The sequence below is a fragment of the Python bivittatus genome, unplaced genomic scaffold, assembly GCF_059951505.1.
Source record: "Python bivittatus isolate LINGU-HERP-01145 unplaced genomic scaffold, Pbiv_v1 ctg000700_np1212, whole genome shotgun sequence".
NCBI lineage: Eukaryota > Metazoa > Chordata > Lepidosauria > Squamata > Pythonidae > Python > Python bivittatus.
The window spans coordinates 33,657,628-33,673,207 of record NW_028277098.1 but is presented as its reverse complement, the minus strand read 5'-3'; the positions used below and the strand labels follow the sequence as shown (position 1 = coordinate 33,673,207).

At 38.0% G+C, this 15,580-nt stretch overlaps 1 protein-coding gene across 1 annotated transcript in view; it reads left to right on the top strand.

The window, feature by feature from the left end:
• The window catches only part of ST6GALNAC3 (ST6 N-acetylgalactosaminide alpha-2,6-sialyltransferase 3), a 237,724-nt gene extending 225,800 nt beyond the window's left edge, over nucleotides 1-11,924 (top strand). Inside the window, exon 4 of the mRNA XM_088153954.1 lies at nucleotides 11,486-11,924. Within this exon, the coding sequence (XP_088010080.1) occupies nucleotides 11,486-11,606 (121 nt within the window). The 3' untranslated portion in view covers nucleotides 11,607-11,924. The remainder of the gene's footprint in view (nucleotides 1-11,485) is intronic.
• The last annotated feature ends 3,656 nt before the right edge of the window (nucleotides 11,925-15,580 follow it).

Here is a 15,580-nt window from a genome sequence, read left to right as displayed (position 1 = left end):
TTTAATTTAAGTAGTACATAGCCTCTACTTGCCATTGCAGAGTACTGGGATTGGTTTATCTTCACTTTTGTCTTTTGTCAGTATAAATGAGATGCTTTCTGAGCTTGGTTGTTTGCTTGCGGACATTTCATTACCCAACTAGGTAACATCATCAAGGTAACATTACCTTCAGTAAGGTAAGAAGGAAACAAAAAGACTAGAATGCATCCTCTCCAGCAGCCAATACCCAGATAAGCAGGGATTAACACCAGACAAACAATCAAGCAGAAAACAATGCCTTAATCCAGTGATTCTCAACCTTTTTGAAGCTGCTGCCCCCCTAAGGAGCGGAAAATTTTTCAACGCCACCCTTTGTGAAAATCCTGTAATTTAGGGTATGGGGGGGGGGAGTTACTGAATTATAAAAGGCAAAAATTTTAAGTAATTTTTTTCAGTAGACTTACACACCAAATTTCTTCGATTTAACTCGATACTTTTGCCCTGGAAGGTAATTGCATTCCTTTTATTAAAATTAAAATGACTAATGCAAAAAAAATGCTTAAATGCTCTTTTATGTAAATACGTTTATTTCAAAATGCTGTAAATACGTTTATTTTTTTGATGCTCGTTTTTTAATTTTTTTTAATTTTTAATTTTTTAATTTTTTTGCAAATGTTTTAATGTTTAAAAATTCTTTATTCTTAATTAGATAATTTTAAAAAAACAGCAAAAAAATACGCTAAAAGAGTAATATCAATGAAACATGCTTGATTATGTCAGTGGGACGGTTGTGCTTGATGGTTCAGAGCCATTTTCTGAACGTTCGGTTCAATATTGTTAGAGAGATGAAGGCGCAAGTCCCCTCTTCCCACGATTTGGAGTCGACTTCTCTTTTTTGTAATTAGATCAGTCACAGCACTGAATCCTCGCTCGACAAGGTAGGAGGAAGGGAAGGCAATTAAAAAATGTTTGATGATAGTCCACAGTCCTGGGTAGAGGCGATTGATGTTACTTTGATGTTACACGAACTGCGATTAATCGCACGGGAAGACAGCTGACGCACACGCTGCGATTAATCGCGCGGGAAAACAGCTGACGCATGCGCTGTGCTGGTTGGGATCGGAGAAGAATCGTAGTGTCGAGTTCTTCAAGGTCAGCCTACCTAGAATACAAATTCGTCTCACCATTCTTAGAAGTGCGTGAGGGCAGCTGTCGCGTAAGTTCGTTTTATTGCTGGTACAAATGGTGTAAACCAGATAATCGATTTAATAAATTTTGGGGGGAGTTTTAAAATTAAGTTTGAATGCCAAAACATGCTCATCACCCCTCTACCACTCAAAACAAGCCCACCGCCCCCCTACCACCCAAGACAAGTTCACCGCCCCTCAGCATCCTCCCACCGCCCCCCGGGGGCAGTACCACCCCCGTTGAGAACCAATGCCCTAATCAAAGAACTACCAAAAAGAAAACCATACCCCCACCAAAACTGGCACGGCAAGCTATATATTTGCTCCCTGTTTATGTATATAAATGGGGAGAAAACCCCACACTCAGTAGCACTGATGAAGTTACCTAGCTGGGTAAAGAAAAGTTTCCAAGCAAACAGTCAGTTCAGTGAGCACCAAGGACTCCACAGTTCAACCCTGAGCTACATGTATTCTCTTCTATTGAAATGAGATGCTTCTTGTTTCCACATAGATTGAATTTTCATGTAGCAACAGAAGAAGGAATACAATTAAGCATTGCTTTCATTGATCTGAGGGCCACCTGTCTTTCCAGCAATTCTAGTCTAGAAATTGGCATTTCAAAGTCATTTAATTCCTGCATTTATTACAAGCAATTGATGCTTCTAGACCTGTTATATAATTTTGTTGAATAATATTGTATAATTTCCTCTTACTATAACATCATCTGAGTTTTGGAAGAGAAGGCAAGGAACTGATTTATTGAAGTACTGTAATTTGGGAATACTTCAGACCTTTTAATGGATTATATGTTTGAGTACTGAGTTTGCTTGTGTTGTCTTCTAAATGATTCAAAATTAACTGCACTTACAAAGAAGTTCTGTTTTTCTATAACATACACTCAGTTTTAAGTATGTTAAGTATTATTATGTTTTTATGTTAAATATGTGGAAGAGGTAATACTGTGTGTGTGTGTGTGTGTGTGTGTGATGCAAGCACCTATCCATAATTCCTTAAAGAATCTGTGTCTTTTCCTGGGAGTGTGCATTTAAGGAGGTCTTGATAAGTGTAACATGCGTACCCACCCATGCTCTGAATCAACCATTTTCCTTTTAAATCTGGATCTCTGCACATCCCTTTAAGTCTACAGATTACACAAACCTATATAGGGCTAAATCCCATTGGTTTAGTTATGCCTTACTTCTTACTTAAAATGTGTACCATTATATCACAAATCTGAGTACTACTGAATCTCAGTTAGGATACTTTGTTTATCCCAGCTATCAAGGGGGAAGCAGAAGACTGACCAGTGTTATGCATCTAAAAGTGCAGAGAATGATAGCTATAAGTGTACGGAAATATGGATGTCTTCCAATATCTGTCAAGTTCAGCATACAGTATTTCAGTATAAATCACAGAATTTTGGATTAGTAATACTCACATACCATCTTGCCATCGGGTAGTGACTTTCTTTCTACATAACTATTGGCCCCATCCCCTCAGTATCATAGCTGATGTCTTCTGTGTTTAAATTGTTATGAAATCAATGCCTATGGCCTTTCACTAGATCAGTGCATATATATTCTCACTCACAATAGATTTAGTAATTTCCTGTTCTTCGTAATTGAATTGATTATATACAGGAAACTTGTGGTATATTTTATCCCAAACATTATTGAAAGGATCCTGAATTGAATTAGGAATAGTATTATTATTGTTGACTGCACAGTCAGCCAGTTGTTTAGACTGGATCTGGCATTTTTATCCACCTATCAAGTCTTTACCAAGGACCTGGGATAGGCAGATATTGTTTGATGGTGTTAAAGGTATCGTCGCAGGATGGAAGCTGTTCCAGGTAAAGCTGGCTTTTGCAATTGACTGACGGTGATTTTGTCAATGCTGATGGTGTTCAAGTGGTGCATCATCATCATCATCATCATCATCATCATCATTTTGTGCCATCAAGTCATTGTTGACTCTTAGTGACCACAGATATTCTCCATGATGATCTGTCCCTAACCTGGTCCTTCAGCTCTTCCAATGGTGCACTCATCACCACTGTTTCTGATTCTATCCACGTTGCTGCTGATTGTCCTCTTCTTCTCTTTCTTTCTACCTTATCCAGTACTAGAGCCTTCTCCAGAGAGCTAGATCTTTACATAATGTATCCAAAGTAGGATAATTTGAGCCTCGCCATTTGTGCCTCGGAATGAGAACTCTGGGTTGAATAGTTTACCCCCCAAAATCTTGTTCTTATAATGCAGCTGAGGCTAATTACTCACTGTACCAGTGTTGCAGAATGGACATATGGGTGCCTTCAGGGTGGATCACCAGTCACAGAATCATTGATGTGATGTCACTGATGGCCTGCCACTTAGTGCTGTCAACTTTTCTACTCTGCCACAACGCAATACAGGGCACTAGTATTTATGGTAGCTCTTCCTCCACCATCCACTATTTTGCCCAGCCCCTTTATGTCCTAATGGAGCAGAGGTGGCTGGGCACAGGACTTGGTAATCAATATGTAAAGACTGGTAAACATATATTTTACAACTGTATGTCTGAAAAATGAAGAGGATAAACCTACTGTCACACTCAAGTTTCCACTGATAAAATGTGACATTTAAAATTAAAATGAAGAAAATAATCCCTAAAGCAAAGCTGTATGATGGGTGTTTGTGCCACTCATTTGTATTGAAAACTGAAGGGAAATAGAAAGAATTGGGACAGTTTGTTTTTCATTATTGCAAGAATTAACATTCAGGCAGCTGACTAAAATAGATTTGCATAAGGCTTGCTATTTTCAGTTATTTGGAATTCCATCTTATACAGAGAAATTAGAATTTTGAGTTATACTTGGAAGTCTTCTTATTGCAAAACAAGATTATAATAGTTACTGGTGATTTTGATTAGGTGGCATTCTTATGTATAGCTCACTTTATATTACCTCCATTCTTTTCAAGCAACAAACTGAATAATGCAAAATATTAAATGCAAGAACCTGTATAAATGAAACATTATAGCTGACATTTTTTAACTACCTATAAATAAATATATTTAAAGCTTTATCCAGTACAGCTCCTCTGCAAGCATATATACAGTGTAATTGGCAATATCCATTGGCCACACTTCCTGGGGCATAACTGGTCTGAAACATCTGATCTCTGTCATTTTGTGTACCCTTGAAGTAATTTATTATGCCATCAGCTTTCTGAAATTAAAGTTCACATTACCAGATGAATAAAAGTTATTTGCCTATCAGATATAGACGTAGTTATGTACGGAAAACAAATAGAATTCTTACAGATGGGGAAAAATTATGAACAGTGGAACAAAAACTTAGGTAGATTTGTGTTGCCAGAAAGCTCAGATGGATGACCATCCACAAGAGCAGCGAATAGTAATTGTAACTTGTTCTTACTAAATTGTCTATTCTTTCATTGAATATATTTGAGATTTGCTTGGAAATCTTAATGCATTAAATACAGGTAGTCCTCATTTAGCGAAAATTGGGACCGGTACTCTGTTGTTAAGTGAAGCAGTCACTAAATGGGAAATCACATGACCACAACTGTGCTTTCCTTTTCACCACTCTCCCACTCTTTGAATGTTCACCCCGGTGCTGGCTCAAAACTGACAAGATTAATCAGTTTCACATCTTCGGCTTTTTTTTTTTTTTTAATTTTTAATTTTTTACAACAAACACAAACAAACAATAACATAAAAGGCATAAAAAAAACCATCTTCCATTTTAAACCGTGTGTCAGCCAGTTACCAATCATTTGTGCCATCCTTTCATAATCTTCACTCATCATTTATATAGAATCTCATGTCATCTATCCAACACATATTTATATATTTATCAATTATCAATTATTATTCATTTGTTACTAGTCTATAACACCAGCTTTCATAATAGGATTTATATCATTTTTATCCATTGATTATATATATATATATATATAATAATTTATATCAGTTTGTCAAGTTTCTATTATATAATTTGCTGATCTATTACATTACTATATCTTTTCATCCAACCATTGATAAAACAAATCCCATATCATATAGAATTGTTTATCTTCTTGCTCTCTAATTTCAAATGTTAATTTACTCATCTCTGCACATTCCATAATTTTCTTAATGACTTCCTCCTGCATAGGTACTTTTTCATTTTTCCAATTTTTAGCAAATACAATTCTAGCCGCTGTCAGAACATTTACAATCAAATATTTCAGTTCTTTACTATATGTTTCAGGTATAATTCCTAATAGGAATGTCTCTGGTTTAAAGTCTATATGTTGTTTTATCATTTTTTCCAACCATGTGTGGATTTTAATCCAATATCTTTTAGCTTCTGGGCATGTCCACCACATATGGTAGTATGTACCGGGCTTCTGATGACACTTCCAACATTTATCAGACTTGTTCTTGTACATTCTCGCAATCCTTGCTGGAGGTAAATGCCACCTGTAAAACATCTTATACAAGTTTTCTTTATATGCAGTTGACATTGTCATTTTATAGTTTTGAGACCATAATTTTTGCCACTTCTCTAAATCAATTCCGTATCCAAAATTTTTCCCCCATGCGATCATTGTATCTTTAACCTGTTCTTCCTCCATCTTAAATTCTAGTAAATGTCCATAAAGTTTTTTAATCACCTTTTCATCAGTACCCATCAAAATTTTGTCTAAAACAGTCAGCTCATCATAAATACCTTCTGCTTTAAAATCTTTATCGAATCTAGATTGTATTTGCAAATATGAGAACCAGTTCATTTTTATACCTTGTTCTTCCAACGCTTGCATAGTTTTAAGTTCACCCTTTTCATTCAATATCTCAGTATATCTAACTGTTTGTTCCTTTTTATATGTTATTGAATAAGAAAAGGCTTCAATAGTGGATATCCATCGTGGAACTTTTAAATAATATTGTCTTCTTGTCTTCTCCCAGTTTAAAAACAATACCTCTCGAATATAGTGCCTTCTAAAGTAGCCCTGTGTTTTCGTTCCCTTATACCATAAGAAAGCATGCCAGCCCAACAACAGGTCATGTCCCTCTAAGGTCAATAGTCTATTATTTCTTAAAATTATCCAGTCCTTTACCCACATCAGATTTGTCGCCTGGTAGTATAATTCCCAGTTAGGCAAGGCAAACCCACCTCTTACTCTTGCATCTTGTAGTAATTTAAGCTTTATTCTTGCCTTTTTACCCTGCCAGATGTATTTCAATACAATTTTATTTAAATCATCAAAAAACTCTTTCCCTAAACGAATTGGAATTGTCTGGAATAGATATAACATCCTAGGCAATATATTCATCTTAATAGTGGATATTCTCCCAATCATTGATAATTGTAAATTCTCCCATTTTGTCAGATCTATTGCAATCTGTCGTTTAAGTTTAACATAATTATCCTCCTTCAATGTACTACATCTTGGTGTAATATATATCCCTAGGTATTTAACCCTGTTTGTGACCTGTATTTCCAAGACTTCTTCCAATTCTTTCTTTTGCCTTGTTAGCATATTCTTTGTTAATATCTTTGTTTTATCTTTATTTATTTTTAATCCTGCTACTTTTCCATATTCTTCTATCTTTTCAATTAATTTAGGTGCTGTTTCCAATGGGTCCTCTAGTATAAATACTAGGTCATCTGCGAAGGCTTGCAATTTGTACTCTTCCTTTTTGATCTTCATTCCTTTTATTTCTTTCTCTTCTCTTATATTCCTGTTCAACACTTCTAATGTTAAGACAAACAACAAGGGCGATAGTGGACAACCTTGTCTCGTCCCTTTTGTTATGTCTATCTGTTCACATATCTTCGGCTTTTGTTTACCTCCTAGTCACTCCCCCATCTTTGAATGCTCATCCCAGCTCTGGGATAATTAGCAAGAAGGGAATTAATGTTTGTATTTACATTCGGTAGAGAGGAAGGGATTACAAGAGAGTAAGCAGACATACAATTGGGAATACACATCAAAAGCAACGCACTGGCGCCAGCAGCCGAGAGTATGCTACGCAAACAGCCTGGTGTATTCCTCATTGTGTGCCTGCTTACTCTCTTGTAATCCCTTCCTCTCCAATCTTTCTGCTCTGTGAGAAGGGGGCGAGGGATAAAAAAATGGCTAGGGCACAGGAGAGATTGCCTACAGAGATCGCTTGGTTTTTTTCCTATTTCCCACCCCCCATCACTTGTTTAAACAATCTCTCTGCTCTGCATGGGAGGCAGGGATAAAAAAAAAAAAAGCAAGTGATCTCTGTAGGCACTCTCTCCTGTGCCTGAGCTATTTCTTCTTCTCCCCCTGCTCACAGAGTGAGGAGATTGGAGAGGAAGGGATTACAAGAGAGTAAGCAAGGCCACAATGGGGAACACACTAGTTATTTGCCAAACGTGCTTGGGACTGCCGGCATCACCGCATTCCTTACAATGTGTATTCCCCATTGTGTGCCTGCTTACTCTGTTATAATCCCTGCCTTTCTCATCTCTCCATTCCGCAAGGAGGGGGAAAAAAGAAAAACAACAGGTTAGGCACAGGACAGTGCGTACTGACTGAAATGGCAATCTTGTGACTGAGGGATGCTGCAGATGTGGGCATTGGTCATAAAGTTATTTTTTCAGCACTGTCGTAACCTCAAACGGTCGCTGAATGAGGCAGTCGGTAAGCGAGGTCTACCTGCATTAGGCAATGCATGGCCATACTAGTTACATATACATGGTAGAGAGAAAGAAATGTATTGATAGATAATAATGGTTACTGTAAAATAAGATCAGTATTTGACTTAGACTTCTTAAAAAACCAGAAGGGATACCTTTTAGGCATATGCTTCTTTAACTGCATAAAGCATATGTTAACTGTTAGTGATCAGAACTAGTGCTTGGAGAAATTGAAATCCCAGCATTTGTGGGAAAGATTACAGCAGAGGAGGCAGGTATTTTTCTGCTTCTTTCACATGGAATCAATTCTGTAAATAATTTAGGGCAGGTTGCCATGCCAGAGTCAATGGGTGTCTGATGGACCTTTTTCCTATTCTTTCCTTTAAAATCTCCACCATCAGACCCTCACGCATATTCAATATCTCATGGTCAGGTGATCATTATAAGAAAGATGAAGGTCCTGAGCAAACACATGTGTAAACTGTAAAAAAAATATATACGGTGACCTCCAACTCCCAAAACTCCATGCAGTGTTTGCCCTTTCCCCCTATTATTAACTCTGTTTTGAAGTCTTCCTCCCCTTTCATAAACAGGGATGAATCTGATGTAAACTAATAATTTGGCACAGCACTGTCAACAAAGTGCATCTTGAAGTCCAGAACTAAGGCGATGCATGCTGGTTCAAACCCTCCACAAAGCCAGGAAATTGAAAATGAAGGTTTAGGCCAGGGGCATTGGCGGTCAAAAGATGGCAGCCACAATTGTGCAATCAAAGCTGTGCCTGGTTTTATGTGCATCACACCATTGTGGTTACCATCTTCATTTTTTTGACATTACTCTGCCGACATCCCTGATCTAGGGCTTAACAAGCATGTACCCTGGTCAGTACATTGTTATGCAAGATAACATCGAAGGCACAAATGCCTTACAAAGCCATAAGAGACCAGGACTATTTATAACAAAGTGTTTTGTGGCCCTTAAAAAATTAACAAAATCATTATCACAAACTTTTGTTGATCACAGTTTATCAGCTGCATAGATGCAGGGTACAGGAAACTTAACTATGCATATTCAATGCTATAGTGCTGTAAAGCTCCTTAGCATGTTTATCTAATTTAAAAACTCTCTAAAATTGCATCCCATCAATGAGAGTGGCTTTAAACCAGTGTTTTCAAACTTGGCAACTTTAAGATGTGTGGACTTCAACTCCCAGAATTCCCAAGCCAGTATGTTGAAGTCCACACATCTTAAAGTTGCCAAGTTTGAAAAGCACTGCTGTAAACAGATATGAAATAGGAAACTTCACCATTTTGCATATTTTGCTTAATGAAATCTAGAGAGACTTTGTGAGAAGCTTTTAAATAAAACTCTTTTATAGGAAACCTATTATCAGTGGCTAGTTCTTTGCCAGTTGTCAAATAACCAAACTTTAGCTATGAAAGCACACAGAAAGTCCAAAGTTAAAATAGTTTTGACATGCTTAGGTTTGTAAGAGTCTTTAAAAATAGATCTGTATGCTCTCCTAACTCTCTGATGGAGGAAAAATCTTTCTGCTTTGTTCTCCCCTCTCTTTCTCTCTCTCCCCCTCCATAAGTAGAGTATAGGGATCAACAAACTGTGCCTCAGCTTGGGAAACTATTATTTTTACTAGTCTACCATAGTATCCAAACCTACTACTGTATCAATAAGATAATTTCAAAAGTATTGAACCCTTATTTGGCAGATAAGGTGCCTCATTAGCAGTTATATTCTACCTTTACTGAAGAGTAGGGATGCCGAAGAAATCCATCATAGATTCCACCAAGAGAAAATTTAAGCATTTCACCACAATGGAAGCCAAGGTTGGATAAACACTAGTGTGAATGAAACCATATACAGTGGAACCTCGAGTTACGAATTTAATCCGTTCCGTGACTCTGGTTGCAACTCGAATTGGCCGCAACATGAGGCAAATTTTCCCATAAGGTTCAATGTAATTACCATTAATCCGTTCTGGCGTGGAGGACAGGGAGGCGGCTATTGCTTGGAGGGAGAGTCAGGGGCGGAAAAATGGCCGCGGACCACGTGTCAGGGGCATAAAAATGGCCGCGGACCACATGTCAGGGGCGGAAAATGGCCACAGGCCACGTGTCAGGGGCGGAAAATGGCCACGGACCACGTGTCAGGGGCAGAAAATGGCCGCGGATCCGGTTCGTAACTCGAGGTAAATTTTTGGGGCCGGAGCTGGTCATATCTCGAAAAATTCGTAAGGAGGGGCGTTCGTAACTAGAGGTACCACTGTAGTATCTATCATTTGAAAACTATGGGATTTTGTATTCATAGAATGTAAGGGTTGGAAGGTTACCTTCAGGATAACCTAGACTATTTCATGCCTAGTGCAGGAATCCAGTACTACAGAATCCCTGACAGGTGGCTGTCCATTAAAGGAGAGCCTACTATCTACCAAGGCACTCTTACCATTGCAAAATTCTTCCTGATATTCAACTGAAAACAACTTCCTTGTAGTTGAAGCCCATTGTTTCTTGTCTTTCCTTCTGGAGCCATTATGAACAATTCTGGCCCATCTTCTCTCTGACAGCTCTTCAGAAACTAGAAGCCAGCTATCATGTCTCCCCACAGTTTTCTGTACCTGCTAAACAGAGCCAGTGCTCCAACAGTTCCACATAAGCTTCTTTTCCAGGCCTCTTTCTGTCTAGATTCCTTTCCTCTGCTCCAGTTTGTCAGGGTCCTTGATAAAATGTGATACCCAGAACTGGATACAATATTCTAGGTATGGTCTGACCAACTCAGAATAAAGAGGAATGACGACTTCTCTTTATCCTAACACCATGCTTCTGTTGATGCAACCTAGACTGTATTTGATTTTTTTGAAATTGCATCATACTGTTGGCTCATGTTCAGCCTGTGATCTACCCAAGGCAGCCAGATCCTTCTTAGTATGTACTAATGCCCCATAGAGCTTCCCCTCACCTCACTTCCAAATCATTTATAAATATTTGTTTCCACATGTTACTCTTTAATTCATGAGATGAGAGGGACTGAAGTCAGAAGTACTGTTTTTCATCCATGACAGTTATACTCTGGAAGCTAGCCTGGCCTTCTTGAGCTGGTCTTCCAGAAGGTAGTGAAGACCATACTCCTTGGGGAGTGACTATGTGCTGTCTGGAATGCGATTTTATTTATGTAAATGCATTTCAAGTTTTGTTTTGTTTTTTTACTGTGGATTTAAACTGCATTTTTATGTTGTTATAAGAAGCCATGAGTCTAACAGATTTGTTGGCATACAAATGTAATGTGTAAAAAATAGAAATCTTAAAAATGAACTTCATGCTTACAGTAATCTGGGGCTATTCACAGAGAGGCTGCTTCTCTTTTTTAACCATTTCTAGAATGACTGTGTGTGACCAGTAGTTCTATTGGAACTTTAAGTTAATGTATCTTGCTGTGGAAGGATAAACTGTGGTACTATTAAGGTCACCATTTTTTTCTCTGAAGTGGTCAGCTGCCCAGCTTAAGCACATAGGCAATTACAGAGAAAAGATGGGGGGAGTTTAGAATTCCTTAGAAGAACCTGCAGGTTGGCACCTAGGGTTAAAAAAAAATGTATAAAGGAAGCCAGAGCAGGCAGACTGAGGGAGGGGGTTTCTTCTACATTTGGCAGGAGATGCTACTGGAGTGAGAAACGACTGGAGAAGCCCTGGAGCAGAGGAGGAATGGCTGGGAGAGCCAGAAGTCAGAGGATCCATGGCCAGGGAGAAGATCCAGGAAGGTGCCTGAGGTAGTTGAAACCAAAGAAAAACTGGCAGAAAACAGCTGGCAGAAAGAAGATGTAGCCCTGGACTCTAGATGGTGACAGAGCAAACTCACGTGGTTCAGGTACTGGATAACTGGGCAGAACAGTATTAAAAGAACCAGTTAGCGTTCCTAAGCCTGTAGATAAGGTAGCATGGGAGGAGGAAACAACAGTTTGTATTATAAGCAAAATATTCACAATTTAAATTGTTTTAGTTAAGTCCTGAGTAGCAAGTTAAGTATTAGAATACATAAGTACTCTAGGTCATGATATGTAGTTTTGGATCATTTCCCTCAATAAATAAATGAACAAGTATAATGTTTTTGACTCCTTTGTTTAATTGGATTCTCTTTATCTAGTTTTAGGACTTGTGTGGAGAACAGATCATGGTTTAGGTCATATTTATGCAGAAATATTGAACATTCAAAAGGGTTCACAAACGTAAGCATCACTGTAGTAGGTAGGTAGATACCTATACACGTAACATCTTGTACATACACACAACACTATCTTCACTCATTAGCTCCATTCCCACCCTTCGACCCTTGTCCTGCATACATCTTGCTACAGTACAGCTCCCAGGATGAGAGCAGTACCAAACAAATATCCAGGTGCCATATTCAGTCTCCTTTTTCTTTTAGATAAATGAAAGAAGGCAGTTGGTTGAGGAAAGTATTTGCACATAATAGCTTCTACTTGTGTCTAATAAAAAGGCTGCAGTTCAGGAGGTTCATCAGAGTAGTTCCATTTCACAGCATAAATATGTTCTGAGGAAGACAGGAAGGAAACAATTTCATCTAGCCAGTGAAATGCGAATATGGTATTTTCCCGCACTTCTCTTTGAAGCTTAATTAATGCATTAACTAGTATATACTTTGCAATCAATTCCAAGTGAGATTGATGCATCCTCTATTAATGGCATCATTCACATGAAGCATGTCAGATGTCATAGACTCTCCCTCTTTATTCCTGGGTTTACACTGAGATCTTCCCTTAATGGTAGTAATATGTTATCATTTCAATCAGGGAAGTGGTCCTGCACAATATGCTTTATATCTAGCCCGCTCTAGTTAAAAGATAAATGCTGTCTGTGATGTTTCCCACTGCTTCTCCTCGTTGGTTCAATAAATGGCAAAGTAGCCCATTTTCAACGGTTTTCTGCTGCTGTAGTGCAAGAGGTATAATTAAGTTGTGTCCCAATAGTGAAGGTTTCTAAATGATGATGAGCCAAAACTAATTGTATTGATTTGTTTATTACTGGCTTAGGAAGCTCATCAAACAAATGGACTGAAACTATTTCCATATTCTTATCTGTTTGCTAAATGAGAAACAAATAACACTTCCATATGTCTGTTGTATAGTGTCACTGCACTAATACTAATACTGATGAGAGACTCGGGCAAAAGAAGCAAGATTATACACATTGTATTGCTGAGATTTTGGAATGCACAACATTTTCAGCAGGCTGGAGAAGCACAGATACCAAATAATTCTAAAATGCTTGGCATTCTAAACATTGCTGGGTGTATCAAACAAAGCTGTCTTGCAAAATGGTTGAGTCCTGCTTTGATACCACTTGAAACTAATTACGAATGATGTATTTTATTTTCCATAGCAAGGAATAAACTTAGATTCACCACAGTTACAAGAGATCCATAGGTCAGGATGACCATTATATCCACTGAAACAAACACATCCCAAATTCAACAATGCTCTTCCAGATGCTTTTGAATTGTTACAGATGGCTTGAAGGTGTTTTGTCACTTTATCTGGCCAGGAACTGTCCATTACTAATGCATTTAAGCACTGCATAAAACTTTATTTCTGACATGCCAGAAATGAGTCCTTAGCTTTAAGAGGACACCATGTAGATTGGATGATTTGCTTTGTATCCTGCAGTAGGCTAGGTGGGTTAATGGTGGGCAACTACATTTGGGCCTGAAGATTAGATACAGCTTTACATGTGGAAATAGAAAAAATTGGTCAAATATGTTCATTATCAACCCATAACATGTATTTGTGTGCCTTATGCTAGTGTCAAAATGTGCATTTAGTTATTTTATCACCCACATCCTATCCTTTCTCCAGGGAGATCAAGTATGTGCCTATATCAGCCACATCCTATATCATGGTGAATGGGATTAATATAATCACTATAATAATTCTTTACTACAGTGGGAAGGATGAAGCAGCAGAACTCTGGTGGCATCTTTCAGAGTTCTCTTAGTGTCTAATGGAAGTATCAACAGCATATTCAAACTGAAGACTGCATCTGAGGTCAACAATGGGTCCTTTTTGCAATGCTTTTGATCATTCCTGAGAAACTTGTGACATCACTTTACAACTAATGAAGGATGATGTTATGATATACGTAGTAGACTGGAAATACTCCATGTGATGAAGAATCACATCCCCTTTAAGAGGATAGCAGATGGGATAAGCAGCTATCACAAAGCCATTTCATGATAATAAATAGGATCCATATAACAAGGGGATGTATTGTTCAAATGTTAATGAACTGGAGTTTCAAACATCCCTCAACACTGCTTTTCCTGGAGAAGGGCACAAGAGACTAGCAGTTGGAGTGGCCCAGCTGGAGTGCCAAGAGACAACAGCTGGAGTGCCACAGATTCATCTCTGCTATATTCTAATGCATTATTTGTTTATTTAGTTTATATCCAGCTTTTTTTCAGCAGCTCTAGGCAGCTTACATGGAAATTTCCCTTCATGTTATCCCCACAACAGTAACCTATGAGGTAGCTTGGGCTGAGAGAGAATACTGGCCCCAAACCACCCAGTGACTTTCCCATGGCTAAGAATAGACTTGAACCAAGGTCTCCAACAGTTTACCCCCACACCATACTGGCAGAATACCAAAATATAGGTAGTAAAATGTAAGTTAAAGATATATCCCATTTATCTGGGAGCAAGTCCCACTAAACTCAGTGGAGTGTAGTTCTAAGTAAATATGCATAGGATTAGATTGCTAATATCTAATTAGCCAAATGTTTTAGATACCCCACAGTCTATACAATTTGATTATCTTGTAAAATATATTGTTAACTTTCTCATGTTAATCAAGTTTAGCATTCTGCAACTACTATGCACAATGTTTTTTGGCACTTTGGCTCCATGAGCAGGTTTTGCTCCCAAGAGGCTTCCATAAATCTGGAGGCTGAATTACTCTTGCATCTCTTGAGAAGTCAGTCCTGCCAGTTTGGCAAAGCTTTGTTCCAGCTGCAGCACTACTATTACATTGAGAGGCTGTGGATAAGTTAATAATGTTATAGAAGTGGATCTGAAGATACAGAGAATTATATACCACAGTTATTAATCTTTCACCCTTCCATATGGCTTTAAAAACATAAAGTCCCCTTTAAAAGACTTATAGTACATGCAGAATGAACACTGTTGGAGCAAAAGCTGCGTTTTAGTGCACTGCAAAGTTCAGGCATCATTACTGGTCTGAGATGATGGAAAGTAGAGTGATCGCTTCACTTTTGAGAGAGTTGAATAAGTTCCCAAATGCTATAGTACAATTTTAAAAATAGCAAAAGCAACTAAACTTTTTGGTAGCTTTTGTGCACTGCAACAACAGCTATTGAGTTGTACTATTTCCAGAATTGATTTCTTTGCCATCTTGATTCCCAAGATCTTTGAACTGAAAATCAGGCTGTAATTGAAGTGCTCATGCTGGAAATGCTTTGGTTAATCTTCATTTAGACACTTGGCTGGTAAGTTTTTATCCTAGTTTATACAGTATCAGGGTGGCATAGCTCATTCATTCATTCATTCATTCATTCATTCATTCATTCATTCATTCATTCATTCATCACATTTATATAGCCATCCATCTAACACAAAGCAACTCTGGGTGGCATACAATGATTAAAATAAAATAACAAGTGAATAAAAACAAGTACATAAAAAAGATTAAAAAGTTATTATTAACTTTATCATCAC